This window comes from Cimex lectularius, unplaced genomic scaffold (genome assembly GCF_000648675.2).
Source record: "Cimex lectularius strain Harlan isolate CLEC.00 unplaced genomic scaffold, Clec_2.1 scaffold25, whole genome shotgun sequence".
Taxonomy (NCBI): Eukaryota; Metazoa; Arthropoda; class Insecta; order Hemiptera; family Cimicidae; genus Cimex; species Cimex lectularius.
This window is the reverse complement of record NW_019392633.1, coordinates 1,822,088-1,849,716: the sequence shown is the minus strand read 5'-3', so window position 1 is coordinate 1,849,716 and position 27,629 is coordinate 1,822,088. Positions and strand designations below refer to the sequence as shown.

General features: G+C 33.2%; 2 protein-coding genes across 3 annotated transcripts in view; both read left to right on the top strand.

The window, feature by feature from the left end:
• The first annotated feature begins 1,197 nt into the window (after positions 1 to 1,197).
• On the top strand, positions 1,198 to 13,216 carry LOC106668833 (endonuclease/exonuclease/phosphatase family domain-containing protein 1-like). 2 transcript variants are annotated; one of them, XM_014397966.2, is made up of 10 exons: positions 1,199 to 1,630; positions 9,643 to 10,059; positions 10,184 to 10,304; positions 10,365 to 10,593; positions 10,660 to 10,711; positions 10,782 to 10,883; positions 10,939 to 11,046; positions 11,107 to 11,239; positions 12,166 to 12,306; positions 12,570 to 13,216. In XM_014397966.2, the coding sequence occupies exons 1-10, from the start codon at positions 1,496 to 1,498 to the stop codon at positions 12,680 to 12,682; spliced, it is 1,551 nt and encodes a 516-aa protein (XP_014253452.1). In that variant the 5' UTR covers positions 1,199 to 1,495; the 3' UTR covers positions 12,683 to 13,216. The 2 variants fall into 2 exon arrangements, with proteins under 2 accessions (XP_014253455.1, XP_014253452.1); XM_014397969.2 differs by lacking the exon at positions 12,166 to 12,306 and having other exon boundaries at positions 1,198 to 1,630.
• Positions 13,217 to 17,118: 3,902 nt separating this feature from the next.
• The window catches only part of LOC106668809 (protein unc-80 homolog), a 28,218-nt gene continuing 17,707 nt past the window's right edge, over positions 17,119 to 27,629 (top strand). The window contains exons 1-18 of the mRNA XM_024224953.1: positions 17,119 to 17,312; positions 21,811 to 21,859; positions 22,420 to 22,446; positions 22,721 to 22,741; positions 22,891 to 23,036; positions 23,451 to 23,616; positions 23,674 to 23,893; positions 23,953 to 24,059; positions 24,114 to 24,194; positions 25,127 to 25,189; positions 25,273 to 25,376; positions 25,440 to 25,607; positions 25,661 to 25,824; positions 25,899 to 26,086; positions 26,398 to 26,525; positions 26,841 to 26,876; positions 27,267 to 27,375; positions 27,435 to 27,611. Of these exons, the coding sequence (XP_024080721.1) occupies positions 17,134 to 17,312; positions 21,811 to 21,859; positions 22,420 to 22,446; positions 22,721 to 22,741; positions 22,891 to 23,036; positions 23,451 to 23,616; positions 23,674 to 23,893; positions 23,953 to 24,059; positions 24,114 to 24,194; positions 25,127 to 25,189; positions 25,273 to 25,376; positions 25,440 to 25,607; positions 25,661 to 25,824; positions 25,899 to 26,086; positions 26,398 to 26,525; positions 26,841 to 26,876; positions 27,267 to 27,375; positions 27,435 to 27,611 (2,133 nt within the window). The 5' untranslated portion in view covers positions 17,119 to 17,133. The remainder of the gene's footprint in view (positions 17,313 to 21,810; positions 21,860 to 22,419; positions 22,447 to 22,720; positions 22,742 to 22,890; positions 23,037 to 23,450; positions 23,617 to 23,673; positions 23,894 to 23,952; positions 24,060 to 24,113; positions 24,195 to 25,126; positions 25,190 to 25,272; positions 25,377 to 25,439; positions 25,608 to 25,660; positions 25,825 to 25,898; positions 26,087 to 26,397; positions 26,526 to 26,840; positions 26,877 to 27,266; positions 27,376 to 27,434; positions 27,612 to 27,629) is intronic.

Genomic DNA, 27,629 nt, shown 5'->3' with positions numbered 1-27,629 from the left:
TACTGTTTAATCAATCCCATTTTCACAAAAAAGGAGCATTATGCCCTTCCATTCTGTTACGTCTATTTGCTTTCAGTTAAACTTTTTCCTTTTCAGTTTCATACGATATTATTTTTATTCTTAAACCTTTTTCACTGGCTGTGATCAGGCATTTGACTGAGTATGACAGTGTCAGGGTGATGACGTTAGTAGAGAAGGATACTGCCTGCATGAAGTCGCGAGGAAATTGAATCTAAATCACCCTACAATAAGAAGAGTTCTTTGGGACTTCGAAAAACAGGGTTTCATACTAGGACAGGATAAGGTCGTCCTAGGACTATTGACAAGAGAGATGATTGATTCATCCGTCATCCCTAAGGGATATGGGATGAAATATCAAATAAGACAAGTTCGAACTGTTTAATTTTCCTCCATAAATGAAAGAAGAAAGCTCAACGAAAAAACCTCAGGACCTGGCATCTGGCGCTTGTACCTCTTCTTACGACAGCTCAGAAATTGGCCAGGTTTCAATTCAAATGGGCTTTTTTCAAAAATATCGACACCCCCAAGGTGCTGACCTTTACTGTTGCAGACCCTCACAAAAAAGTATATAGATGTTGAATTTGAAAGAAGAGAAATGATAGAATTTGTAGCTTTAACTCTTTCAGTTCTGTCAGATAGATAAGAAGAACAACCAAAAATATGCACCAGTTTCCATATAAGGAATTTATGATTTACATAGCCAAATGCAGTGAAAAAATCAAACAGCACAATACTAGCTATTACTTATTATTATCAACGTGGATATTATCTGAACTATTCATTTATCATCAGTGAATTTTGCAGTTTTATTTAATAAATAGAGATTTATTAACACCCTTTCATTAGAAAATTGGCATTCAATTTTTTTTTGGTGTTTGCCAAGAAATTTGTTTTAATTAGAAAATTAAGTGCATAGAGAAGAGGAGAAGCAACTCTGCTGAATTTAATTGTATTTTCTAAGCGATCGACCAGTTTTTACTCTACTAAAGTCACTTGGATTAGGGTTGTGGTCAGAAAATGGTGATTTCTGACCTCAACCATAATCCTTGAGACTATTGTAGAAAATTAGGAAAATTCCACTGGAGTCTACTTAAACAGGATTAAAATATTTGATTATAATTACAAATTATCAAAAGACATTTTCCTTATGTCGTCATTGTTTGATTATAATTAAACAGGTTTCTTGATGGCGAAAGAAACGATTGTTCGTTTGAAGGCGGTTAGCCAGAGTACTGAGTAGGTGTTGGCATGCTGCTTGAGATAAGACGTCGTGACATCACAAGGCGACGTTGAGGGCCTGAGGGGGATAACAGCTTATCAGCGGAGACTCCGTTCCTCAGTCGATCGTTCTTAGCAGTCAGTTCGACGTCTGAGATGCGGCCCGTTTTCCCGTCACCGCGAGTCGGAAGCAGCGGCGAGCACGGCCCCTGAGCGGCGGGAGGCGGAGGCGGCGGCTGCCCCCAACCAGTCCGAAATGGGCCAGAGCCACAGCGTGCCTATCACCAGCCGCAAGCGGCCCCTCACCAACTCCTTCAGGTCGCCCTTCCGCAGGACCAACACTCAGTCCTCGCTCAGCGCTACATTCAACTACCTTGAGCCAGAGCTGAAGGTAACTTAACTCTTGCCTCCAACCTGTTAAAAAACATAACAAATGCTTTTCTGCACTCACAGTTGTTACATAACACAATCCAATAATTGAAAAGGTATAAATTTAACAATACACTTGGTAATTTAGTTCTAACTCTGCTCAGTCCTTGGTTTTCATTCTATTGTTTCATTTTGATGTTGAATCCTAAATTTGCCTAAATCCTACATTGTGTGAACATCTTGTGACAATAACACAAACAATTTAGTCTGTTATGTAACATGTTATACTTGATCACAGTATGTATAAATACCATGTTATCAACTTGGTTCATAGCAGTTTTGTAAAAATCGTACAACACAAATCGTAAGATTTTCTCTTGGGGGTCAGTAGAGAGATGTGCTGGGGACCGCGGTAGCCAAGTGGTTAAGACGTCAGACTCTCAGCTAGTAGATCCTGCAGTTGTAGGTTTGATTCCCATCGTTGCCTTTGGACTTTTTTCTGAAGCCTAAGGTGACTGGTGGTCACAATTGAGAAAAAAAAATTGACGGCACTCAGCAATGGAAGGCCTGGATGGGATCAAATCTCAGCAACTCTGAATTTAGTCCGGACCCACTTCAAAAATGAGTTTCTTTGATGGACGAACATAGACACACCGGGGTGTGCTTCACATGCGTGTTGTGTGCTCCCAAAAATGAAGCCAGGAAGGGAGTACAATAAGCTGTACACTACAGCTGCAGCGCTCAGGGGGAACTCCTCCATTCCTGGTATCCATTATATATTTTTTAAAAATTAATTAATTAAAAAATCGCTGACTTAATTTATACTATTGTACAATAGTCATCTATGGAACCCATTAGTAAGATGGCCTGAAATTACATAAATTATTTAATTCAACTGCAAACACTATTTTGTCTCAGATATGATTTATATTTGCTCAAAAATTCCAACGGAAGTGGCACCAAGAACTAGAATTCATATAAGCCTTGGACAATATGCCTCTCTTTCAAGTAGAAACTGTGGCTATTGAGCATTATGCCAGGGAGATAAAAAGGCTGGGTATTGTCAATAAAAGAATATCCGTCTACTTAGAACCACCACTGAAGGCAATTGCCGCACCGGTGGTAAAGCCCAAAGTTGTTAGAGCCTTAGAGACCTGTTAGACATTGGGAAAAATAACAAAATTACCCTCGTCTCGGTACCAGGGCAGAGGGGTAATGAAGAGGCAGATAAATTGCCCATGGAAAGTTCGATGAGGCCTATTGGCCCTGAACCCCTTTGTGACATACCAAACTGCCAAAAATGCAGATCTATTAGATAATTGATTAAAAATAAGTCTCTGTTCAGTGGGAATGTAGCCTGGGTAGAGGCATGCAAAACAGTTTATCAAAGGACCATCTCAGAGACTAACGGCATAACTACTAAATAAAGGGCATGCTAGGACTAGAATAATAATTGGACCTCTGACTGGACTCCAGGGGCATATGTGTAGACTTGGAGTGACAAAAACGAGCCTGTGCAGATATTGCCAAGAAGAAAAAGAAGCAGCGGAACATGTCCTCGTTTGTGTGGAGGCCTATGTAGGTTGAGATTCCTCTTCTCCAAAATCTTTGGGGTTTGGTAAAAAGCCTTAGCTTAACGAGGAGCTCTAGATAAAGAAATGGAGATGTACAATGTAGACCGATACTGGTCGCTGTGGGCAGGTTGAAAAGAGGCCGACTCCTATCTCATCTATCTATCTAAAATATGATTTATATTTGCTCACAAACTCCAATAGGAGCCAAGGCCCAAAACAGTTAATTTTGCTCTTAATTACTTCCTCTAGTCTCTAGGAGGGCTCCTTAAGTCTCCTAGGCATCGAGTAAATAAGTGACTGGATTTCCTCTTGTGTAACAAACTCTCATTCTTTAATAAAGGCGGTTTGAAGCTGTTCAACGCTTGTAGACAGCAAATGATGGAGATGTACAATCTATATATCTATCTAAAATATGATTTATAACGCTTGTAGGCAGCAAATGATGTCTAACCCATCACTTTATCATGTTCAAGTGTGCTATAGGATTCATGTCAGTAGACTGTCCTGGCCAATTAGTAGTGATAATCCCTACATTTTCCAAGTAATGGGTGACAACTCGAACTACATGTGGTTGAACACTATTTATTTTAATTAATAATACTTTTAATCTAAGATCTTGGTTGAGAAGTAAAAGCAAGTGTCCCGAGCGGAATTCAAACCCACAACCTTCGGCTTGAAACACTGCTCTAACCACTTGAGCTATCTTGACTGATTTAGAGCAGTGGCTTATTAAGCCAAATGTCATCGATTCTTTTCCCGCTTATGATACTTGCTTTTTCTTCTGAACCAACACCTTAGATTAAAAGTATAATTAATTAAAATAATTAATAGGTTAATTATGATTGCTAAATGCATATATGGATTATTTATTTATGGAGCCACAATTATGAAGCAAAGTCTTACTTTGAATTCCTTCCTTAGCTGTCTACTACAATTCAGAGCTTCCTCGTGCCTACAAATTCATGAACCTTAATCCTTACAAAAGAAAAAATTATATTTATTTACAAGCAATAGCCAATTTTATTACAATAATTACAAGAAAAACAAAGAATTTTTAAAAGATGAAAAACATTGAACATTTACAATAATAAACATTAAATACAATAAAATGTATTCAATAAAAACATTAAACATTTACAACAATAAAATAATAACATACAAATGTACAAAAGTATACAAAAGTAAAATTTGTGATTTGACTAGTTAATAAAACAAACTGTAAATTAGATTAAGTAATTATGCATACATATATGCACAACAAGAATCAACCAGCACATCCGGTATACATTCACACACATATTCATATACAACAGACATACTAATTAACCGTTGTTGTACAAGTTTCTCTCATATTCCTCTTCAAACTGGCTTTAGATGTATTATTAATGTCTTTACAGTTGGAAACTAAATTGACCAGATCCATTATCCTGTATATGGGAGAGCGAGAAGTGTAGTTGATATGGGAAAATTGATCGTAGAACACTGTTTTACTGCGGGTGTGGACAGATGTGATGAAATGAAAATTGAGGAATGATAGCAATTCCGGGGAGTCAATATTATTATTAAGAAGGCCGTTACATCAGACATATTTTTTTCTTGCAGGGAGGAAATCTAAATTAAAAGAGCTTTATTTGTTGTAGAAGGAGGCTAATTTCAGGAATTTCGCTTGTAATTTTTCTAACATTGGGATGTTGATTTTGGTATGTTTAGACCAAACATAACTAGCTACTCTAGCATTGAAAGGACTATTGAATTGTAAAGACAGGTTAGAGTGGTTTCTGTGAAGTCATGGGAGGAAGGAAAAGATGTTTGTGCAAGTTACTAATTAAAATTTAAAAATTAAAAGGGGGCCCATATTATTTTTTGAATTTAAATGATTAGACAGGATAGGTAAAAGGTAGACATTTAATGCTTTAATTAGGGGCGTTGGTTTAGGGGTTGACACGGCGCTCATCACTGTAACGTAAAGGTCCCAGGTTCGAATCCAGCGGCCCTGCATTCAAACCCGACATACTTACAAATGGGCTTTTTTTTCTTTCAAAAACACCGGCACCCCGAGGGTTGATGTAACCTCTGCTGTTGCGAACCCTCATTAAAAAAAGGCTAATTTTTAATTTTAATTAGTAATTTACACAAATATCTATTCATTTTCACAATCTACACATACTAAATGTTTTGCCTGAATAAAGGACTACAATAAGTCCGATACTTTGTCAAAAATTAAAAAGTCATGAACTGCTGAATTGTTCATTCTCTGGCCACCACCCTGGCAGATTCTTCAATCATTCAAGTTCTGTTTAAATTTTCATTTCTTTGCCTCAGACAATTTATCTATGTCTGAATTAAACTTAAAAAAAAAAGTTAATGTGGGGTTTTATGGCCCCTTTGGTTTAATTCTTAGCTGCAGAAAATTAATCATTGGGTTCACAACATTGTCAATAGCAGCAGTCAGTCATTTCACGAAAGATATAGGTGTAATATCACCCCTGGGTTTGATGCGGATTGGGAGTTGACACGTGAGCAACTCCCCTCAGGCCAGACTCTTTATTGTTAGAGCAATGGGGGAGATACTGAGGGCTTTAAGGTCTTCCCAAGATGTTGGCTAATAGAGAAGGGCTCATAATGATTCTCTTAAGGTCAAGTAGATAACTTTCATATGTGTGTGGTCTTTTAATTTTGACTTAATTGGTTTTGAATAATATTTAATTTTATTTGTACAGCAGAACTTTCTTCAGTTTCTAATTGAATTTCGGTGATTTGTAATTCTGGGCTAGCTTGTAATTTCTGAAGGTGTTGGGTCCAGGGTATATATTCTTTTAAATAAATTTTGTGGGATTTGATTTATCTTTAATTTTATTTCACTTTAATTTCCCTAGGATATTGTTGGGTTTTATTTCAATTCGGAGTCGGCCGATCCACACAAACGGTCTCTTTCTGGCACAGTGGACTTAGACAATGTGTAGTATATGCTACTTTTATTAGCTGATGTTTGCAGCAAACAAAACGTTTGTCTTAGCCAGTGTGGTTTATTCACATTTGAACCTAAAACAATCATTCAAAAAACTAAAACAATCATTTCCAATTTGCTTCAAGCAGTATAGAGCAGCCTAGGCTGTTTGGACTAATCTAGCTTGTTTTGGGCCTAAAACTTCTATCTCTATGTTTACTCACTCAAAGACAACTTAGATTGAATAAATCAATGGAAATTTAAAAAATAAATAAATTTAATTTTAAAAAATTAATAGAAAAAACTCATTATACCAGATTCTTTAGAAAGTACTGAAATAAGATTTTGGGAATAATAAAGATCAATAATTTAAAGGAGGTACAATGGGGTTCAACACTACTTCAATACAATTGTAATAAACTTCTTATGAATTTACTAATTATGTATTAGGTAACAATTGGGGGACTGCAGTAGCTGAGTGGTTAAAATGTAAGTGTACCAAAAAAAAAGAAAAAAAAAGAAAAGTGAACATGGCTTGGCCTAAACATGACACCACAAAATATAAAGTAATAATTGTAAGTAAATTGTATTCTGACTATTTCCAGGCTGAAATAATACTGTTCTAATAACATATTTGGTTAGAATTGGTCAAATAAAAAAATGAGAAATGAGTTTTATTGTTTGTTGATTTCAAGGATGTCTTTGATTTTATAAATTGAGAACAAATTGAGTGATCTATTAACCAGACAAAGTCATTGCTTGTGATAATGTCAGTCAAAAGTGATACCGACAACTTTGTGTCATCATTTATCAGTATTTGGACTTTGTCTTACGTATTATCTCAAAGTGATAAAACATGGATTGTAGAAAATCTATACAGTTAAATATATATTTCACACTTCATACATAATATTAATTTTTGTTTGAAATAAAAATACATGATATTTATTATAGAAGATAAGAAGTTTCAAATCCTCTTATCTGTTGACAGATAAACTTTTTTCATGTTGAAACTGAAGTTTGTCTTTATGGTTCCAAAGATTTAAGCAAATATTTCTTTTCGTTGATTAAAATGTTGTTTTTGCTGCTGGATAACATAAATTTAAAAAAAAAAAAAATCGATTTATTATGTCTTAAAATACACCATGACTCAAATAATAATTTTCATAAGTGTTGGAGTGTTTTTGAAATATTCTCATAAATCAATCAGTTAAGCATTCAAACGTAACTTTACATATTAAAAAGCCTTTGAGCTCTTTACTACTGGCTTTTTCCTTTATCTTTCCAAATCAGGAAGTTTCACTGAAATTTGCATAGTTTTGTATATTTATATGTGGAAATTTAAATATGTTTGTTTCTCCAATAGCAACTGAAATTATTTTAACTCTTTTGTCTAATGACCCATTTGTCGAGGTTTCGTTGCAGTAATAATGATTTTAACTAGGCTAAAATAAAACTTGTCCTGTTGATATTATTTGAAAGAATTGAAAGTAGAATCAACATAAAACATATATCCTCTACCGCACAGTTACACAACTCTAATCTGATGTAATAATACATAATAAGAAGGTTAATTGGTTTAAGTGTGGGACAAACCACCCACATTTAAAGCAAACATCAACGCTTTGTTAAAATTGTCCATACTTCAAGAGGTTTTTAAAAACTAGAAAAATCTTATCTTAAAAAAAAGAAGAAAATCTTTCTTTAGAGAAAACACTTTGTAAACTTATTGGCCCCTTATTTCGAGTTTACAAGCAAATAATTGTTCAAGTAGTCATCTTTCTCTTCCACTTGAAAGAAACTACTTGTTATTATATATTTAACGAGGGTTCGCAACAGAGGTAATATCAACTATCAATCCTTGGGGTGTCAATATTTTTGAAAAAAAAGTCCAATTGTAAGAATGTCAGTTTTGAAAACAGTTGGATTCGTATCCAAGTGATGAGCATTGTGCCAATGCCTAAACCGTTGTGGCCACCGATGCCCCATTTCTTAAATATTAATTTGCATTTGTGTGGAACTGGCTGTCTTACAGCCATATTGATAATATTGTAAAATCATGAAATATAATTAATTACATTTGAAACAAAACTAGTAGTTCTAGGGCAAATATAAATTGATGAAGTCAGATGAAGTGTTTTTTTTTTTATATTTGTCTACGTTATAAATTATGCATTAACAAATAATGCCTTGCTAAGTAACAATTGTTATTTTATTGGCTTAAATATGTGGACAGTTTAATTTTTTTTAAATCAAATTTCTTTAAGTACTTATCAGGGGGGCTGCGGTAGCCGAGTGGTTAAGGCGTCAGACTCTCGGCTAGTAGATCCCGCGGTCGTGGGTTCGATCCCCACCGTCGCCTCTGGACTTTTGTGACGCCTAAGGGGACCGGTGGCCGCAATTGAAAGAAATTGACACGGCACTCATCAATGGAAGGGGCGGGAACGGATCTCAGCGACCCTGAATTTGGTCCTAACCCCCTTCAAAAATGAGTTTCTTCGATGGAAGAACACCAGTACAACGGGGGCTCAAGTTCACATTTGTGTTGCGAGCCCTCCCCCAAAATATGGAGCCAGGGATAAAGTACAATAAGCTGTACAGCTCAGCTGCAGTGCTCAGGAGGGAACTCCTCCAGTCCCTGGTATCAAAAAAAAAAAAACAAAAAAAAAAAAGTACTTCAAATTACAGTATCAAATATCCAAGCAAATTCAATAGGAGATACTGAATTTTCTTGTAGCAATAGATAGTAATTTCTTCATCTTGAATTTTAATAATTTTCCAACAGGTCTTAGTGTTATCAGTTTTATCTGTTGGCTATCAAATATCGAATTCTCATTCTACTATTTAAATCATAAATAATTTACAAATGACACTTTGTTTTTCTTAATTTTATTTAATTGCAATTTGCTATCTCTTATTAGCATTTGGTGGTGCACATCTGATAAGAATACCTCTCAAGGCCAAATACACCGATTTTATATTTTCATTGCTAAATAATTGAATTGAACTTTTAAGAAATAACTTTTTGTGCAAGTTTGTTTACATTTTTGTCAATGTAGTGAACCTTATTTGGTTGTATTTGTAAAAGCGCATTAAAGTTAATTTTCTGTTTAACTTTCAAATTCAACATAGGTCATGTTTAGATCATATAAGGGTGAGGTGAGTGTTTTTCGACTACTTTAAGCCTACTTTAAAAGGTAGTGTTTACTCACAGTTTGAAGACAGTTGTTTGTTGTACAGTACAAACTGTGAGTGAGAACTATCTTTTAAAGTAGTAGATCATGTTTTTTTTCTGTTAGTACTTGTTTTTTTCATGTGAAAGGATAATCTGATTAGTCTTAGGGAAAAAGATAATGTATTACAAACAATGTTATTTTTTAGACATTTTCATACATTATTTTCTTTTTAGATTTTTATGCAAATTCATATTATCTACCATTATTAACGGTGCAGAACACAATTTATGAATGGCTAAACACCTTTAAATTTAACAAACATCTTTATTCTTTATAGATAAACCAATTGAATGTCAATGTCGCTTCAGAAGAAGAATTGATGACGCTTCCAGGAGTGACGAGAGCCATAGCCAAAAATATAGTCGAATACAGGGCCGTCATAGGCCGGTTCAACAAAGTGGAAGATCTAGCACTCGTTTCTGGCATAGGGGCTGATCGCCTTGATAACATCAGGCCTGAAATTTGTGTTACAAAAAGAAAAATGCACAGTTGTACTTCTTCGAGGACACAGTCTATAGACAGTCTTATGAGCAGTGAAGTTTCTCCCCAAAACCCAAAGACCCCTCTTGATGTAAACACTGCGTCTATATTCCAACTAATGGGTATCAGGGGGATCAACCAGGAACTGGCTGCATCCATTATTGATTATAGGGAAAGAAGAGGTGATTTTTTTACACTGGATGACCTATTAAAGGCAAGTAGTTTTTTTTTTTTTAATTAGAGATAAATTTTTACTATGAAATATTGCTGGGCTGACCTGTAGTTTGGTTATTTCCAATCATTCTGTAAATGTGTGTAGTAATTAGAAATGGTTTCAGGTAAAAGGAATGAATCATGTCCGTTTAGGATCACTTAGGGCAAAACTCACAGTAAAATCTGAATGTGTACCTGAAAGAAAAATAAAGAGTGAGACAAAACCCGCAAATGGAAAAATACCAGGCAGGACTAATTTATTTAGGCCAATTTTTAACGTTTTATTATTGTTTTCAACTGTTTTAGGCAATTTTCTATGTACACCAGGTGAAAGAAAGAGTCCCTGCAATGGTGAAGTAGTGAAGGACGTGTATGAATTAGTATCTGCTTATTGCCAACGACCCATTTATCCAGAAAAAGATATACCGAAGGACCAATTTAGAATAGCCACTTGGAATTTGAATGATATGTCTCGAAGTAAGGCAGAAAACACAGCAGTCAGGGAAGTCTTCTGCCTTACGCTTCTCGAAAATAGGTATGCCTATGAACATACAGCACGAATTTTTGATAACATCAAGCAATGGTGTTCTTGTTAATTTAGAATATCTTTCGTTGCTGTCCAAGGGGTACAAGATGCACATTCACTTCGAATGGTAGACTTTTCTTTATTGACAATAATCGCTTGATAAAAATTTATAAAAAAATAATCAGAATTTTTCTTAGATTTGTGATGAGATGAGAGTTCCTATATGTAAAAGGTTGATTGAATGGAAAGGATCGAGAGGAAACTGGGTATCACAATTTGTACCAATGCAGAATACAGGGGTAAAATTGAAACTAACATTTGAAAGTCTTTGTTGTTAAAACTGTACCTTTTCAGGGGAAATTGAATCTTGGCTTTCTGTACAACGCCCAGCACCTGCGCCATGTCCTTGTAAAAGTTGTTCAGGACAATTCTATCATGCTCGCTGCAGAAGCCACTATAAATGTGAGTGCCTACCATTTTGATTCGACCGTCTTTATTTAAGCATGGTTTGAACATTTTTAGTTCTGTGGAATGAGTCTTGATGTGCTCAATGTTCAACTGATGTCCAACTCTTGCGACTCAACATTAAATACACTATTGGAAACAATTCAACCCACTGTTATACTGGGTGACTTTTCTATTATTAAAAGCTGTGGTAAGTTATCTTCAAGATTTTTTTTATTGAGTTTAAATAAAAATCTAACCAAAAATCAGTTTACTTATCAAGACTGAGTATTTTTTACTATAAATTGCATATTTTTACAATATGTGAAAGTATAAAAGAGTTAATTAACAAATCTAACATTAGATTTTTTCTGCAGTATTAAATATAATTCGTTAACACATTGACTGCGTAAGAAAGACTTGTTATGTCTGCATCCTCCTGATTATGCTTTTCTCTCCATTTCACTCACTACACAATACGTTTGAAATTCCTAGGGCCAGCTCACAAATGGTTGTTTTTTTTCCAACTGGAAGTGATTTTTTAAAAATTTATTCTGTGAAATTTTAATTATTATTTACCCATTTTGTATGATTACATAAAAAAAGTAACAAGTATTGTAGAAAGTAGAAACAACTAGTAACCAACTGAGCACCCAAATTAAACAAATGTTCTGTGAGTTGTCTACTCATTTACTAAGTGCTGTGGAGGCATAACTTTTGCGTCATATAACATCACTTAGATAAACATAAAAAAAATCATTGACATTATTTTCAGTATCAGAGAGCTATTTTAGGTCATAAATTGGTTCTGCCATCGGCATCCAAAATGGCCGAGCATCGGACACAGTCAATACAATTTGCTTAAATACCCTATAACCAAATAATCTCACAACTCGCTCTTGCACAGTACCATTAACATTTGTGTACTGTTAATTATTTGTGTTGTAACTATTTGATGTAGCAATGAAGTAGCAAAAAAAACAGGAAAAGTTCTAAAAAATATTGATATGGAGTGAACGACAAATGATGTTTGTCTCCACTAATATTACATCTGTAGCTTAAATATTTGACTATAATTTAAAAGACAAATATATTTTTGAGTCATGTTACAAAGTTATAAGGCAATATTTATTTCAGATAAGCCATTGATATCGATGTCATATCGTGCATTGTTATCTCCGTCCATTTCCACCAATGTCCTATTAAGCAGAACCAACCCTCAAACTAATTACCATGACAATATTTTCTTTAAAGAATCATCTGTGTCAAAATATGCTGGTATGTATATCCTAAAATTTGTTATTTTAAAAAATATATGAGATACTTTATGCCCGTACTTTTTATCAAATTAACAACTTCGATCTGATAAGATATTGCTTTCGTAGTAAAATGCTTGTAATAGAAATCAAATTTTCAAACAATTGCTACATTTTAACAGTACACATTTTGCATGAAATCAAAACTGACAAAAGCATCGTTGTTGATTAATGATTAACAATTAGGAATGTTTCATGAATTACTTATACCAAGGTTTATTTTAGGTGAAAGTGATGTTGTGAGGCAAGGTCTTGTGCACTTGGCAATCCCATTTGGTTGGAACTGGAATGGACCAGTAAGCCTTCACTGCCCCGTCTGGGCTCAGGTTGTTTTATGACGCAACGAATAGCGTACAACAAAACCAGAACATTTAAAGTTTTTTTGTTTTTAACTAGGGGGAACTGTCAATCTGACCATTATCCCAAAATAAGAGTAATGTAATAAATGTAGTAGTGTTTTTCTTTTTTTTCTCTCTACCTTCTTTTTTGCCACCAATTCTCAAAATGTTCTTTTGAAAATGTTTGCTTTGAACATGTTCTGTGGTGTAATGTAGCATATCATGCTTGGTTTAATAAGTCACTGTTTTTATGTTTTGTAAATTGATGTGCTCAATATTTAGCAAGTACAAGAGGATCATACTTCTTAACATAGAAATAAGATTAGGAAAAAAAGAGATATTTTTATAAATGTGCAATACAAAATGTCAAGACTTTCTTGATGTTTTAGCTCTGTTATCTATTATTTTAAATATTTTAACTAAATAAAATGTTGAAAATATAAATGTTTAAACAATTGGGTGATTTAAACCCCATTGAGTTCTTGAACAAAAATTTATTTATCCTTGAAATTAAGTGAAAAAAAGCTCTTTTTTAGTTATTTGTGTTTTGAACATTTATATTATAATAAAACAATTTTGAAAGTTATTAAATGTAACACATTATTGAAATATTGCTTAAAATATTTAATTATGATGAAATTTATGTTAATATTCCAATGTTTCCAATGTTATTCTACTTAAAAAGTACTTCACAATTTTATATTTTTTGAAATTATATATAATTTATTTTTTTGTGTGTGTTTTGTTTCCCAGTCCAGTATTATTATTATTATTATTATTTTAATAAGTTGTTATTAAATAAAACATTTATTTTTCCACTATTCCATTTATTAAAGTAATTTATTGATTTTTTTAATAAATAATAATGAATAAATAAGTTTTGTAAAATATTTATTGATATTTGTTCTGTGTCTTGATTTGTGGGAGTGTTACTACATATAAATCAGATAGTAATCACTATAGAAATCAAACTGAATGAACGTTTAATAGTGTGATTCAACTTCAATCAACCATAAATAAGATAGATTTTGCCTAAAAATAATGTGAAATTTTGGCCTTCATAAAATGCAAATATGTGTTGTTTAAATAATGCAAGTGTGACATCACCTTAATTATTCTTTTATGTTCATCATTATCAATATTTTACACATATAAGGAGAAATCAAAATTATGAACCAAATGATGATACATATGTGACAATAAAAGAAAATTCGTGAAATTGGTACTTAAACTAGATTTAATCAACAAATATTAAATTATTGTGTGATTGCAGGTGCAAATAATTAAAGTTTGGAGTAAACTTCATAATATGATAATTTTTGCCAATTTGTTTCTTATCCAAATTAACCAAAGTTCATTAATATATATATTTATATATGAAATAATACCGCTAGCCTATATTTGTACTTATGAAAGTGTCTTTATACAAATTGTTTATACAGATGTTACCATAACATTATTTATGTGAATGTGAAAGTATGAAATTAATAAAATAAATATTTTATGTTACTGTTGATAAATGAGACAAATTAATTTATTGTTAAATTATATTGGAATATATTTCTAAAAAAAGTTTTGAGTGATGCACTTTTTGACATAGCACATTGAGATGTTTAATAAATGTATTGAAATGGAAAAGTATTTTCTATTTGTCATAAACAAAATTATAAAGGGTCTGATAAAAATTACACTCAACAAAAGGTTTTGAAGGCGTGTTTTATTGAAAATTTCTTTTACTTAAGATATAATGAAAGGGGTGTCGGTGGCTGCAGCAGTTAGAAGAGCATCTCAGGAGAACACCGGAGGATAGTTACCTATTGCCTTGGTTTGCACTATTCTTCCTTGATGGTGAAAAACTGAAATTCAACTGACAGACAAAATTCAGTGAGGATAGGGCATACCTAACAATAGGTAACTATCAAATTATAAATAATTTTTTTAACATAAAGGGTCTCCCTTCTAATTTATAAAGGGCTCAGCCTAACTCCTTTTAGATACTGATCAGCTACCATCATCTCTTTTCTACATATCAGCTATCGCCACTTTAAAACACTGCATTCAGACAATATTATATATGTATATATTTTTTGTAATTAATGGTCTATTTTGTTATTTATTTGTTTATCAAGATTGCAAGTTTTAAGTGAGTGTGAAAATAAAAATGTTCACTTTACAAATTTGGAAGACATTTATATTTTTCATAAATAAAAAAATAATTAAAAACAAATGTATTTTCTGGGTTAAAATAGGCTATCCTGTATGGTTTATGTTATCATCACCTCATAAACTTTAGGATAGGTGGCTGAGCAGCTCTGAGGGCAGGAAAGGCTGCCTCTCCTATGAAAGACTATAACTTTGGATTTTTTTAGGTTGACTGATCGTTATTACAACAGGCCACTAAGGCATTAATATTTTATTTATTTATTTTTTGCAGAATGACCAGGCGAGTCTAAGACACAGTACTGTCCAAGCATCCAAGAATCTTTATTTCAGTATTTCCATAACAAAGACTGCATTCAAGTCATTCATTGTTGAGAAAAAGGGAGAATAATAACAGACTCGGGCAATAACCCTGTCTAACACCAGAGCCCACCAAAATGAATAGAAATTCCATTTTTACCCGCATTATATACTGATAAAACACATCATTGAATAATTTTACCCAGTTGTCGACTTTTGCATCAAATTTTTTTTTTTTTTTTTTTTTACAAACATTTTATTGGTACAACCTTACTTAGTATTCTTGAAAGTATTTTATATTTATACTCAAGCGAAGTAAATATCAAATCTACATTTAAATTATAATAATAAATAAGAGTTACTAAGCCTTGAGGGAGGAAAAACTATGTCTCCGAAGGATAGGCAAAGTGACTATTGTCTCATTCAGTTGACCAGCAACTGATTTTCTTCCTATAAATTGAAGGAATTTTTTAGATTCTTTACAAATTAATAAAGCTGTGTGTAATAAAAACAAGATAGTACCAAGTACAGAACCCTGAGATACTCCTCCTGTGGTACTGAGTTAGTACAATATAGTTTATAGTTGTTATTATTATTATTTAAAGGGGCATTTGACAGCTTAGTCATTTAACACCGAGCATATGCAAAATATTGCAACACATTTCAATACGCATTCACCCAAATAAATACATTCACACCTATATACATTGCATTCATTCTATTTGGTGGAATACTTAATATTCCTCCATCAACTTGCATACAGTAACAAACTAATCTAAATGGGGTCGACTTTTATAAATATTCCGCCATCGAGTCTCGTACACAGCTCAAGGGGTGATGGGGATGCTATTCCACCATCAGCCCCTCCCTATTCACTCTAATAAATACACTCACTCATACAAAACATATCTTGATGGATATATACAATAAAAAATTCCCAATTCCCCTAAAAAGCGGAACAGGGGACCCTGAAACTCACTACCGTGTTTGAGAACTATTCTTAAATCTGGCGGCATGCCTACACGCTCTCTATATGGAGCCAAGGCATGACACGCCTCTATTATGTGAGACATATCGAGTAACCTTTCTTTGCATAAGGGGCACCTGTGCAGGCATTGGCCCAAAAGTTATTATTAATGTTAATGTTTGTTGTTATGGTCCTTTTTATTTTTCAATTTTATTTATCTGCTACTTAAATTGTGGATAACCTCGTGATTTATACTTTTGGTCAAAGGGCCTTTTATCAGTATGTGTATACACTCATAAATAAAACGTATTTTCTTAACAGATCAAGTTAAAAATAATTGACTTGTTAACAAGAACAAATTTTAAAAAAAATAATAATTTATGATTTTTTATACGAGGGTTCGCAACAGCAGAGGTTATATCAACACTCGGGGTGCCGGTGTTTTTGAAAAAAAAAAGAAAGAAAAAAAGCCGATTTGTAAGTAAGTCGGGGTCGAATCCAGCAGCCCTGCTTCGAACCCAGGACCTTTACCTTACAGTGATGAGCGCCGTGTCAACGCCTAAACCGTTGCGGCCACCGACGCCCCCAACAATTTATGATTACAATTGATCTTTTAATTTTAAGTAAAGTTGTCACAAAATACAAATATGAAGAGGGTTTTGAAAGAAACACTTTTACTCAAATATATTTTGAATTGCATTTCCAATAGAACTGTAAACTGCGAGTCTTTTGGTGAAAAAAAATCGACATTTTATAGAGTGGATTCCAAAAGATTTAGACAATTCTTGACTTATTACGAATGAGTTATTTTTATTATATAAAGCTGAGCACAAATCGAGTATGAGAACTACCATAGCAATCCCGTGACTATAGAAAAACGAATTTTTCGCGTTGTTCGCTCCTCCAGTTTGGACTCGAAGGTCGTCCTTCGACCGATGGAACGATTTGACTTAGCGACCGGGAAAGAACGATTGCATAACTGTAAAGATCTAAAATTGGAGCTTGAAATTCTGTTCGGGCGGGTATGCACAGGCGCCCTGCTCGGATTTCGATCGATGATCTCAGATACACTTCCAGCCTCTTGCCAGTCGCACTCCAGGGGCAGGCTGCTCGATTCTCGGCTCAAATGGACTGGAAATCCGGCGACGGCGGTGGCCAGACCATACCCATACCCATACAGATATTCCTTTGGCAGCATACGAGGTAAACGGTCTTTTATCGATGCCGGCCTGGTTAAACGAAAACTTTCAAACAAAAGACAAGCTGTCACATTAATGAGAAATACTTTATCATCATTAACACGGCATAATAAATTTTACCATCAGATATTGCAATTAAACCACCCATTAATCGTCTAAGATTCTAAACAAATGCTGTTATGCCTGTAATACAAGGGGGCACGCAAATTACAAAGCCATTATGCTTAGTTATACACGTATTTTATAATTTTTTAAATAAATTTACTTTTATACATAGCTAATAGGAAACAACCCAAGGTTGTCATTATTTTTTAAAGAACAATTTTGTAAGAAATTAAAAGTAAAATCAATCAATAAAGCTATGGAACCTGGAAATTGATTGAGTTGGTAAGATCTCCACTTTTACAAGTATCAGAAGTTCTTCTTTCCCTAAATATTAAAAAGATTTCACCACATTCATCTGACGAATCTATAAATTTGCAGTGCAGCCTCAGGATTTTGACGATTCGGAAAATAAAAAAGTGCATCTTTTAACTAAAAAATGAAACTACCACCATAAGTAATGCCGATCTAATAAAAAATCTAAATATTCTCGTTTAATCCATATATGAGAAAGAGTTCAAATCAGAAACTAGATTTAGTCTTAAATGCTAAATGAGCCTGTTAAGACCGGCTGGTTTTGTAAATTGAGCCGGCGGCTTAAATGAGTTGAGAAGCATCGGTGTTTTTCACGAGCACGATGGGTGGCTCAGGCTTCTAGATTTCTAGAATTCACAGCACTGTCACTGATGATATAGATATCTAGATGTATTCACTTAATTACAATTACCTTAATTACTTAATAATTGATTACTTTTCTTAATTAAAGTAACGAAAGTAAGTTCAATCATTCCACAAGTCGGACATCTTACCAAACATACAGCATGTTTAATTTTTTCTCATCAGTCTCTTTGCCTTTGCATAGACATGAACATAAACATGCAAAATTTTTCAACCAAAAACAGTTTTTCACTTTGATGTAGAAGAGTTTTTGGTGTTTTTCCCGGTTGAAAAACAACGAAACAATAATGATGAATGCGAGATTTTTTGGGAAAGTAAAAATATAAAATTCTCACCCCATTAACAACAAAATACGTTAATTGTTTAAATTTTTTATTTGATCGTTACATGTGTAAACGGCGTAAATGACGATAAACACTCATCATATTATAAAACAAATAATGAAATGAAACACAATTATATAAAATTTACATATAAAAATCCTTGTAGATAAATAACAGTTTACAATTAATATAATATTAATGTCTGGTATACTAAATGAAGGAAGAAAAAGAGTTAGGGAAATTTTTATTGAAGACGACACAAGATTCGACTTGAATGACACAAGTTATCTTGAGTGGATGAGCTGGGAGCGGTGTTTATGCGGTTTTTGAGGATATCTGTTGACAAAAATTGAGGCAAAGGGTCATATTTACTCATAAGAATTTTATAGGTTTCGATGAGTTCTTGCCTTTCTCTACGATCATGAATTTAGGAATTTAATGTGGTAATTAGTGACCGTTAGTCGATGATTATTCAGAACAAACACTTTGAGCCCTGAAGATGATCCTAATAAAGATCGAAACGTTGGCACGATAAAGAAAATGTTTTCTGAAACCTACATCACACCAGACCGCATCTCACGATTTCTGAATAATTAGGAATTTAAGTCGGTCGAAGTAGCTGTTTGGTTTTAATTTTTAAGAGGTTTTGGTAAAACGTCTTGGAACTTTTTCTGCATGTTTAATGTCTTTTTGAAAGTAGGAATAATACTTTCAAACTCTAGTATTGGTCGAACGTAACATAGTTGTGATTAAATATTTCAGAAGGTGACGGAAATGTGCATTTATGTAGCTTGGTATGCAAGAAAGCTTTTTACCTTTCCTTGTCCACGACATGTTTATTCAACTTTAAGTCTTCTGATATTGTTAAACCCCATGTCTTTTTGAAATTATGTAAAGGGATAAATTACCATCGAATTTGTAGGTTAAAAGAGGGTTTTTAGGGCCCAAATGAAGAACATTGCACTTGTCAGTGTTATGATTAAGACCAAAAGTAGCGACCAGCCAGAAATCTTATCAATGCTCATTTGCATCTCAGTCAATTAAGCGAATATATTGGTTCATCTGCAAAAGTACTGCACAGTGAATTTTGTCATCTATATCACTGATATAAAGAATGAATAGAATTGGACTAAGGACCGATCCTTGCGGAACTCCGCCAAGCACTGGAGGTAGGTATTAGAATATACTCGATCAATTCCTGTCAGAGAGTTATATTTTCAAGAAATTTAGGAAAGAACGATGGATCTCAAACCTGTACAGTTAGTAAATTAAGAATCTGCGAGACACACGATCAAACCCATGGAAAAATCAAATCAATCCACATTTTTCGTTCAGAGGTTGTCATTTTGAACTACGTTTATAAAAGCAGAACGTTTTTAGATAAAGCCGTGCTGTTTGAAAGGAATAATTTTTTTTATTTTGTCATAAGTAATTGAACGTCAAATGATAAATATTCCGTGATAATTCTCTTTGAGATTTGCAGGGGCTATGACCTATTGTTTGGTCGGGTGACGGTATGACCAGCGAGAGCAGGCGGACCAAAGAAGTCGTCAGCAATGTAAAAACAGTTAAAGAATTATCGTAGTTTTTTCTGGTTTGGTCAGTCAGACGTTGGATTTGATTTATATAAGATTAAATCTGCACATGTATGTGCGCGCACGCACGCGCACACGCACACACACACACACACACACACACACACACACACACACACACACACACACACACACACACACACACACACACACACACACACACGTGCATTGATCCTATCACTTCTCAATTGCGATTCCATACTGGTTATTTATTAATATTATTGTTAATAATAACAAGAACGAGGAAAGACGGGCCTGGATGATCGGAAACAACCGAAATAAAGATAATTATTTTACTGTTTTTACGTTACTGATCGTATCTCTGGTTTGCCTACTCTCGCTGGTATTCTCTGCCTGAGACGCATTTCCGCCTACGCCATTTATAGACAGTAACTAACAATAAGTTATTTTCGAGCAATTCTCACAAAATATTAGATTTTTTACATGTAAAAATAAAGGAAGCCGTTTTTAATACATATTAAATTTTTGAAGTACCACTTGCCACTGAATCTGAAAATAAGAACGGCGCGATTTCAATGACAAAAGTATATCCCATAATTCTAATTTTCTTTTTACCAATTAATTAAATTATTCTAAAAACGAAACAACTCAAGAACTTTAAATTTTGGTCTAAATAATCGTCTTATTTTAAAAATCGATTTTTCAATACAAAGAAAATTTTTCGCCACGTATTTTTATTTAAAAAATAGCATAAGCTCAAAACATAACAACTGTATTATAGAAAACAAACGAAATCCGAAATTAGAGCGAATCCGTCACTGTAACCAGTTAAATAAAGTAATAATGAATCGTACGAAAACGTAAAAACATTCAAATGGTGGGATTATTATAAAAACAAGTCAGTCTAAAAATTCCCAATATTATTGTGATTCATCTTACGGTTGCTTATGCTACCATGTTACATTTACCCTACAAAGCAAAACCCTTCATATAATATTTCTCAACCATCTTCTTATTCCTAAACCGACCTGACTCATGCTTAATCTGGAACCGACACATTCAAACTAAAAGACAGGAACTGAGCAGATGCTTCGAACTCTATAAACTTCTTGGATGCAAAAACAACATTTTGACCAAAAACATATTGACACTTTACAAAACACTACTGAAACCGATTTTGTCATATGGTTTAGAATTATGGGGCATCGCTCAACTTACCAATATCCAACGATTTTTTTTTTTTTTGCTTTCCCAACCAATAGTCCTAAGCATCATAGTCACCGCTCCCTACTATGTATCTTATAACAATATCCACAACTGCTCAAAATACTCTTTGTGAATAAATTAATCCCCACCAAATTTTCTAAGTTCCGCGATAAACTCTCCCCACTAACTGCAGCTCACTAGTCCAATTCATATCCAATATAATCCAACCCTAAAATCATATTGACTGAAGCGAAGATGACCCTGGGACTTAGCTTGCTAGCCCTTGTGTAAAGTTGAGAGAACAACAATGATTCAACCCTCAAAACAGAATATAAAATCGATAAAATTGACTAAATGTAGGATTTCATATAGATGGTAATAAATATTTTATTAGAAAAAAATTATTATAATAAGTAGATCTGATGGTAACATGGTTAAAGAATGTTTAAATACGTATAATTATGTTTTATACCCTATTTCACTTGAAGTAAATGTAAAATTTGTTTGCTGGTAAAGCAAAAATAATTTTAAAATTATAAAAAATTCCACTGCATCACTTTTTGTCCTTTTAATCAAACTAATAGAACTTCATAGCTGTATTAAAACAGAGATAATTCACTATTTACTATTTTTACAGCCCTTTTACTAGACCAAAGTTGGGAAAGCTCCACGAAGCATCATGCACGGTACGTTTTAAGGATAAGAAATAATAGTTAATGTAAATATTACCCATTTGTATCATACACAATGTTTCCGTTGACATTTATGAGGATTCAAACAATTTTTTAGTTTAAAAACAATAATTGTTGTTTAAAATTTCACTTGTACAAATTTTATTTTTAAGCATTTTAAGTTCCAGTTGTACCATACAAATTATTAATCTAATGTTGCACTTATATATTTTATTGAAATTAGCATTTTAATATGAAACCAAAATCCACACTGACAGACAGTTTTATTCAACTGAAACCATTGGTTTAGTTGGGGTAAAATTTGTACCTGTTATTTTTAACTGACTTGAATGTCCTAATGTAGTTTGTTAACAAGAAATTTAAACAAAAATTGTACATCTGACATTCGAGAGATTAATCACAAGGAATGTCAAGCTTGTGCTATTTTCTTTGTTTTGCATTCGTGACGTTAATTGTAAATATATATAACATACACAATTAAATGTATAACTTGCTTTTTGTTTGTCCACTCACATGTGTGCTGCTACTTCTCTGTGCTTTCTTAAAACGTCCAGTTCTGCCAATCTGCCCCTGGCCATCACGTAAGTCAATTAGAAAAATAAATGAGAGAATGGATTAAAATCAACTCTTACTTTAAATTTAAAAGATAATTAGTATCATACATACATATAACACGATTTCTTTATTTGCCAATAATATCCTATGCTGATGTTCTTAAGCACTGTATAAAGTCCATTATATACTTCAGGACAAAAATATATTTCATTTTCTCATTTGAAAATTATGACGATTTCTCTTATACATGTGTGTGTGTGATGTTTTAACACATTTTATGTTTAAAATGTGCTGACATAGGAATTGAAGGAAGCATGTAAGGTATGCTGTTGTTTACTGTTTTCTCACAATGTCTCGTTTTGCCTTTTGCTGTTTAATTTATGTTTTTGGTTTTCATTGTATCTATCAGCTTCTAAGTCAACTGCTAAATTAACAAATGTCAATTATTGTTAATATTTTGTTTTTTTCAGGCTTTTGAAAAAGTTCTGGTGCAAAACCTTCAATTTGGACTTTCGAGGAGTGTCACTGAAGCGATTTCATCCATACCGAGATGGAGGCTTGTCCAAGCTGCCTTTCCTCACATCTTACACTGCACTGCTGCCCTACTTCACAATCGGTAATAATATACTTCTTAAAATAAATGGTGTATCTCACTTGTATGAAGAAAATGTCTAATAAATGCTCTTCAGTCATTACCGGGTTTTAATTTTACTAATTGTTAAAAAGATAACCAAAGTTAAATTACCATATAAAAGTTAACTGAATGTGCCAGGCAATAAAAAATAAAATATAATTTTAACTAAATTATGATAGGAAATATTTTATAGCTTTATAATCAAGTTTATTAACATACTAATACAAGTATTGTTGTCATAAATTTGACTCACTCTAATTATTATAAATGTTAAAAATAATTAGTTCTTGATATTTAAAAAAAATATTTATTTTAATCATTACACATGCAATGATTAAAATAAATACATTTTTTCAGTCAGCATTTTATGAAAATTAAAGTTAACAAATTTTTCAGAAAAGACACAAATTTGCAAAATCTGGGAGCAGCAGAAAGTAAATTGCTTTACATTCTGCATTGGATAATATTAGATGCAGCTGAAGAGTGTGCAGAAGCTGATTTTGAAAATGGTTTCTATCAGTCATCACCTTTCTACTACCAGTTCCCGATTTCTTCTATTACAGTAAGTCTATTTATTTTAACAAATTGAAACTATCAATGAAAAATATTAAATTTTCAGCTTTTTGTTTATCTACTTGCCCCTTTATGCCACCAAATAAAAGAAGGCGACTTGCAAACGTTTAGACTGGAGAATGGCATTAAGCTTTGGCACCCCCTGTGGGAATACCGCCATCCTGATGCGAGCTGTTTTACGGCACTGTGCAAACCCAATTCTTCGGTCCAGAGAGGAGGCAAGCAGAAGAAGCCCCAAGTCACAGATGGATTGACATTTCTTGGACGTTAGTTTAAATTCATCATATGCATTAAATATGTCTAAACTAATTGTATAAAATTATAGGAAAAACTCCTACTGGAGGTGATGGCTTTCTTGGCACAGAAAGCCCACCCAGCCAAACAACGTCCATTGGATTTTTTGACCCGCCAACTAAAAATGTCGAGGAAGAGGTGACTAATTTTCTAATAGTGAATAATCTGAAATTCAATTGATGTATTTTTTAGGGTTGGGTCTCTTCACCTAAAGATACTGTTTTTCCTGAGACGATCCCTGAAGAAAGTTCAAGTACTGAAGAAGAACATGTAGTATGTATATCATTTCAATTAATGAACTTAATGTTCACTTGTAAAATATATAAATTTATAAGAAGTATTGCTATATCAAAAGGAGGTGCATAATGTGAAAATTGTAACTTCAGAAGAATAGTCCGTGCCAGGTTTACACAAATTTACATGGGCACTTACTTTTGCACCAAAGCATATGTGTCTGGCATGTAGAAAAAGGATGTTTGATACTTAATTGAAGCATGTCATTCCTTGGCTCGATATAAAGAGCTTGTAGGAATGACTCCCCATATGAGAATGGAGTTTGGTCAAATGATAGCAAATATCTGGTTCTTCTGTTCCGATTTTTGGAGGAAACAGGATTGTTTTGTTTAATATATCCATATTTGTTTTGTGTCCCTACTTTTGTATTGAGAGTGAATGTAGTTATTAGCATGAGAGAGGTTAGATGGTGGAATATTGAGTACCCATTGATGCTCAGTTAGGTTAGTTATATAATAGGTGCAATGGATGATGGAGAAATGCTGAATACACCACCACTATAACTGAGTGAATGATATGTCAATAAGAAAGAATGTATTTAAGAGTTTGGATTTAGAGTCAACCTCGGCGGTGGGATGGACAAGGCTGAGGGCTGACCGCGGATTGCCAAAACCCAAGGTGATTCTCGAGGCCTGCCTATAATTTATTGTAAATTACACAAAAGCTGGAATTGCCAACAGGCTGCGAGAAGGGTTAGGTTCATCCCTGCACAAGTTGTATCTATGTACATGTATGTGCAGAGCTGAGCTTATATCATATCAGTAAATCAGTAAACATCATAAATAGAATTTAACTTAACATGACTTGCCTACATAAAATTACAATTATTTAGCAAAAAAATTATAATATTTTGTGAAGAATTTTTCTCTGAAATTCAAATAGATTTAAACAATTTTTAATGTTTGGTTTAGGTTATATTTAGACTTCCATCTCTTGCTGAGTCTGATGGCCTAAAAGAGTCTTCTGTTTACACAGTAAGTTATTAATACAACTATTGTAGTTTAATTAAAAACATACTTTCATAATATAAGTATTATATTTTCTATGTTAATTTAAGGCACCTGATGCTACCATATTCCAAAGCCAAAACAGATTTGTGAAAAGTCCGTCAGACCATCCCTCGTCAAATGATTTCCAACACTACCATAATAAGAGAAATGGGTACATCATTTTAATGTTTTTTGCATAGAATTTTTTTTATATGTATACATATTTTATTTTCAGACGAAGACAGAGCTCAATTGATAAAGATTCTATGATTTCATCTCGCACATGTGCCATAGAAACAAGTTCAGCAGCAACATTTCTAGATGTGGCTGTACTAAGGTGTCTCTTTATTTCTCAGTGGCCTGAAGAAGGTGTCTACTGGGCTCTTCAGTTTTTGTACCACAGGTAATTTCAATTCATTTATAGTTTTTTTATTTATTAATCGGGTCTTTTTCAAGATTGAGAGATGTCAATGACACAAAGAGGGAAGAACCTGAACCGAGGAAACGGAGCAACTCGCTTCCTTCTCCCCAAATTCCAACTTCGTTATTCCAAGATGAAGTGAAACAGGAAAAAGATTTCATAGAAGTCCCCGAACCTAAAGATGTATCAATACTAACAGGTACAATAATCAATTCCTTGTCAGATTTATTTTAGCTCTTAGTTGTTTATTGCAATGAATTCATCAACTTTCAGAGGCACCTTCTTCCTTCAGTCAAAAAGAGCAGGGCCATTTGAGAAGATCGAGTGAGAAAAAAAGAAAGTGCATGAAAATGGCTGATCTAAAAGCATTTGTAGAAACTAAACTGCTGTCAAAATCTGAAAAACACCTGGAGAAGCTTGGTAGCGACGAGGAAAAAAATTCCAAATCTCTATACACACAGGTATTCTTAAAATATTAACAGAGAATATAGTATATATTATACGATATTCTTTTAAAAAGATTATTATTAAATTATTCAGTCGAACATAGAAGCAATAGTCCATGTACTTTATTTCCCTGTAATTTTACACTAAGGATTTTATTCTAATCAAAAATACAATTTTATTACCATTTAAGTATTATTTTATTGCTCAAGAATAGGTCGGATGAAGGTCCACGATTAATTTGTTAATGCTTTACATTTATGCTTTCTGAATAATATATATTTTTAAGTACTATGAAAAATTAATATTTTGACTCATTGGTTTTTAGGAATATCACCGAAGCTTAGACACTGGTGATGACCATTTGATACGAGCAGATCAACTAACAAGAAACTTTTTGGAGCCAGAAAAAGGGCAAACTAATTTAGTCAAAGGGAAAAGTATGCCTAGTTTAAGGTATTTTTTTTTAATATGTTCAATTTTTATATTGTAATTAAAACATGAAAGTCAATACTTAATAGAAAGGTTTGGTTCTAACTAACATTGCTCGAACGTTTTTTAAGAGATTCAAATCAGTATTTTTCCTTTTATTTCACCGACCTGCCATTCCATATTTCCTCATTTTATTCATGTTTTTCAAATCATTGGCCACTACAAGCCATTGTTCTTTTTACTGTTATCTTTTAAAATATATTTTTTGTATTCATTCCTATAGTGTAGCTTTTTATCTATCTTGTTTCTATATCTTGTGTCTCTTACTTCCACGCTCAGCTGTTTGCTAGATGATTCATCCCACAATGGAGGAGGGTGAGTCTATATGAACAAGAAACAAAACTGAAAAACCAAAGTTGATTCTACACTGTACCAAATAATTAGAGAATTTTCATTTCATTCATTGTTTGGTTTTCTTCCAATCCCCTTATTTTTTTATTTTTTTATTATATTGTTTAGTAGCGTGCTTTTTTCACAAGAACATTTTAAGTTTTTTTTTCTTTGAATAAAAATAAATATTTTTACTGCAAACCCCTTTGTTGTATTTATTAGTTTGTGAATTTCAGCTTTTTATTTCATAATATATAGTTTTAATTTATGCTTGATACACTAATGCTTGAGAAAGCATGGGCAAAAAGGATCTTTTTATTAAATATTCAATAAGCCCTTGAAATGATTTGATTTGGAAGTAATTAAAATCTTTAGGTACATCGGGGAAAACAAGAGGGAAACATTCACTGAAACTTCACCAAATCCAATAATCACTGTGACAGAACACACTCCAGCACCTTCTCCCGATTTTTCTAAAAAAAAGGCTAGTTCGCTCTCACGAAATTAGAATGAAAGATAAATTAATAAATTGTTCTTTTTTAGATAAGAGTTGCGCAGGGATCGGTCGACAGTCAGTACGAATTTAAGTACAAAAAGGGGCTTACAAGATCTTACACAGATTCGAACATCAAATATACTTTTGATGACTGTCCAGAAGCTCCTGGCTCATCTCATTATGTAACGTCTTATGGTGACATCGACCTTCTTGTGGTTTTAAAGGTAAAAGGTTTAAAAAAT

Bases quoted from the DNA above. Each gene is read 5' to 3' on its own strand.
- LOC106668833 (XM_014397966.2), top strand. From the start codon at position 1,496: ATGGGCCAGAGCCACAGCGTGCCTATCACCAGCCGCAAGCGGCCCCTC. The intron at 10,060-10,183 runs GCAAGTAGTTTT...AAATGGTTTCAG, and splicing joins CACTGGATGACCTATTAAAG to GTAAAAGGAATGAATCATGT. The intron at 12,307-12,569 runs GTATGTATATCC...GGTTTATTTTAG, and splicing joins ATCTGTGTCAAAATATGCTG to GTGAAAGTGATGTTGTGAGG.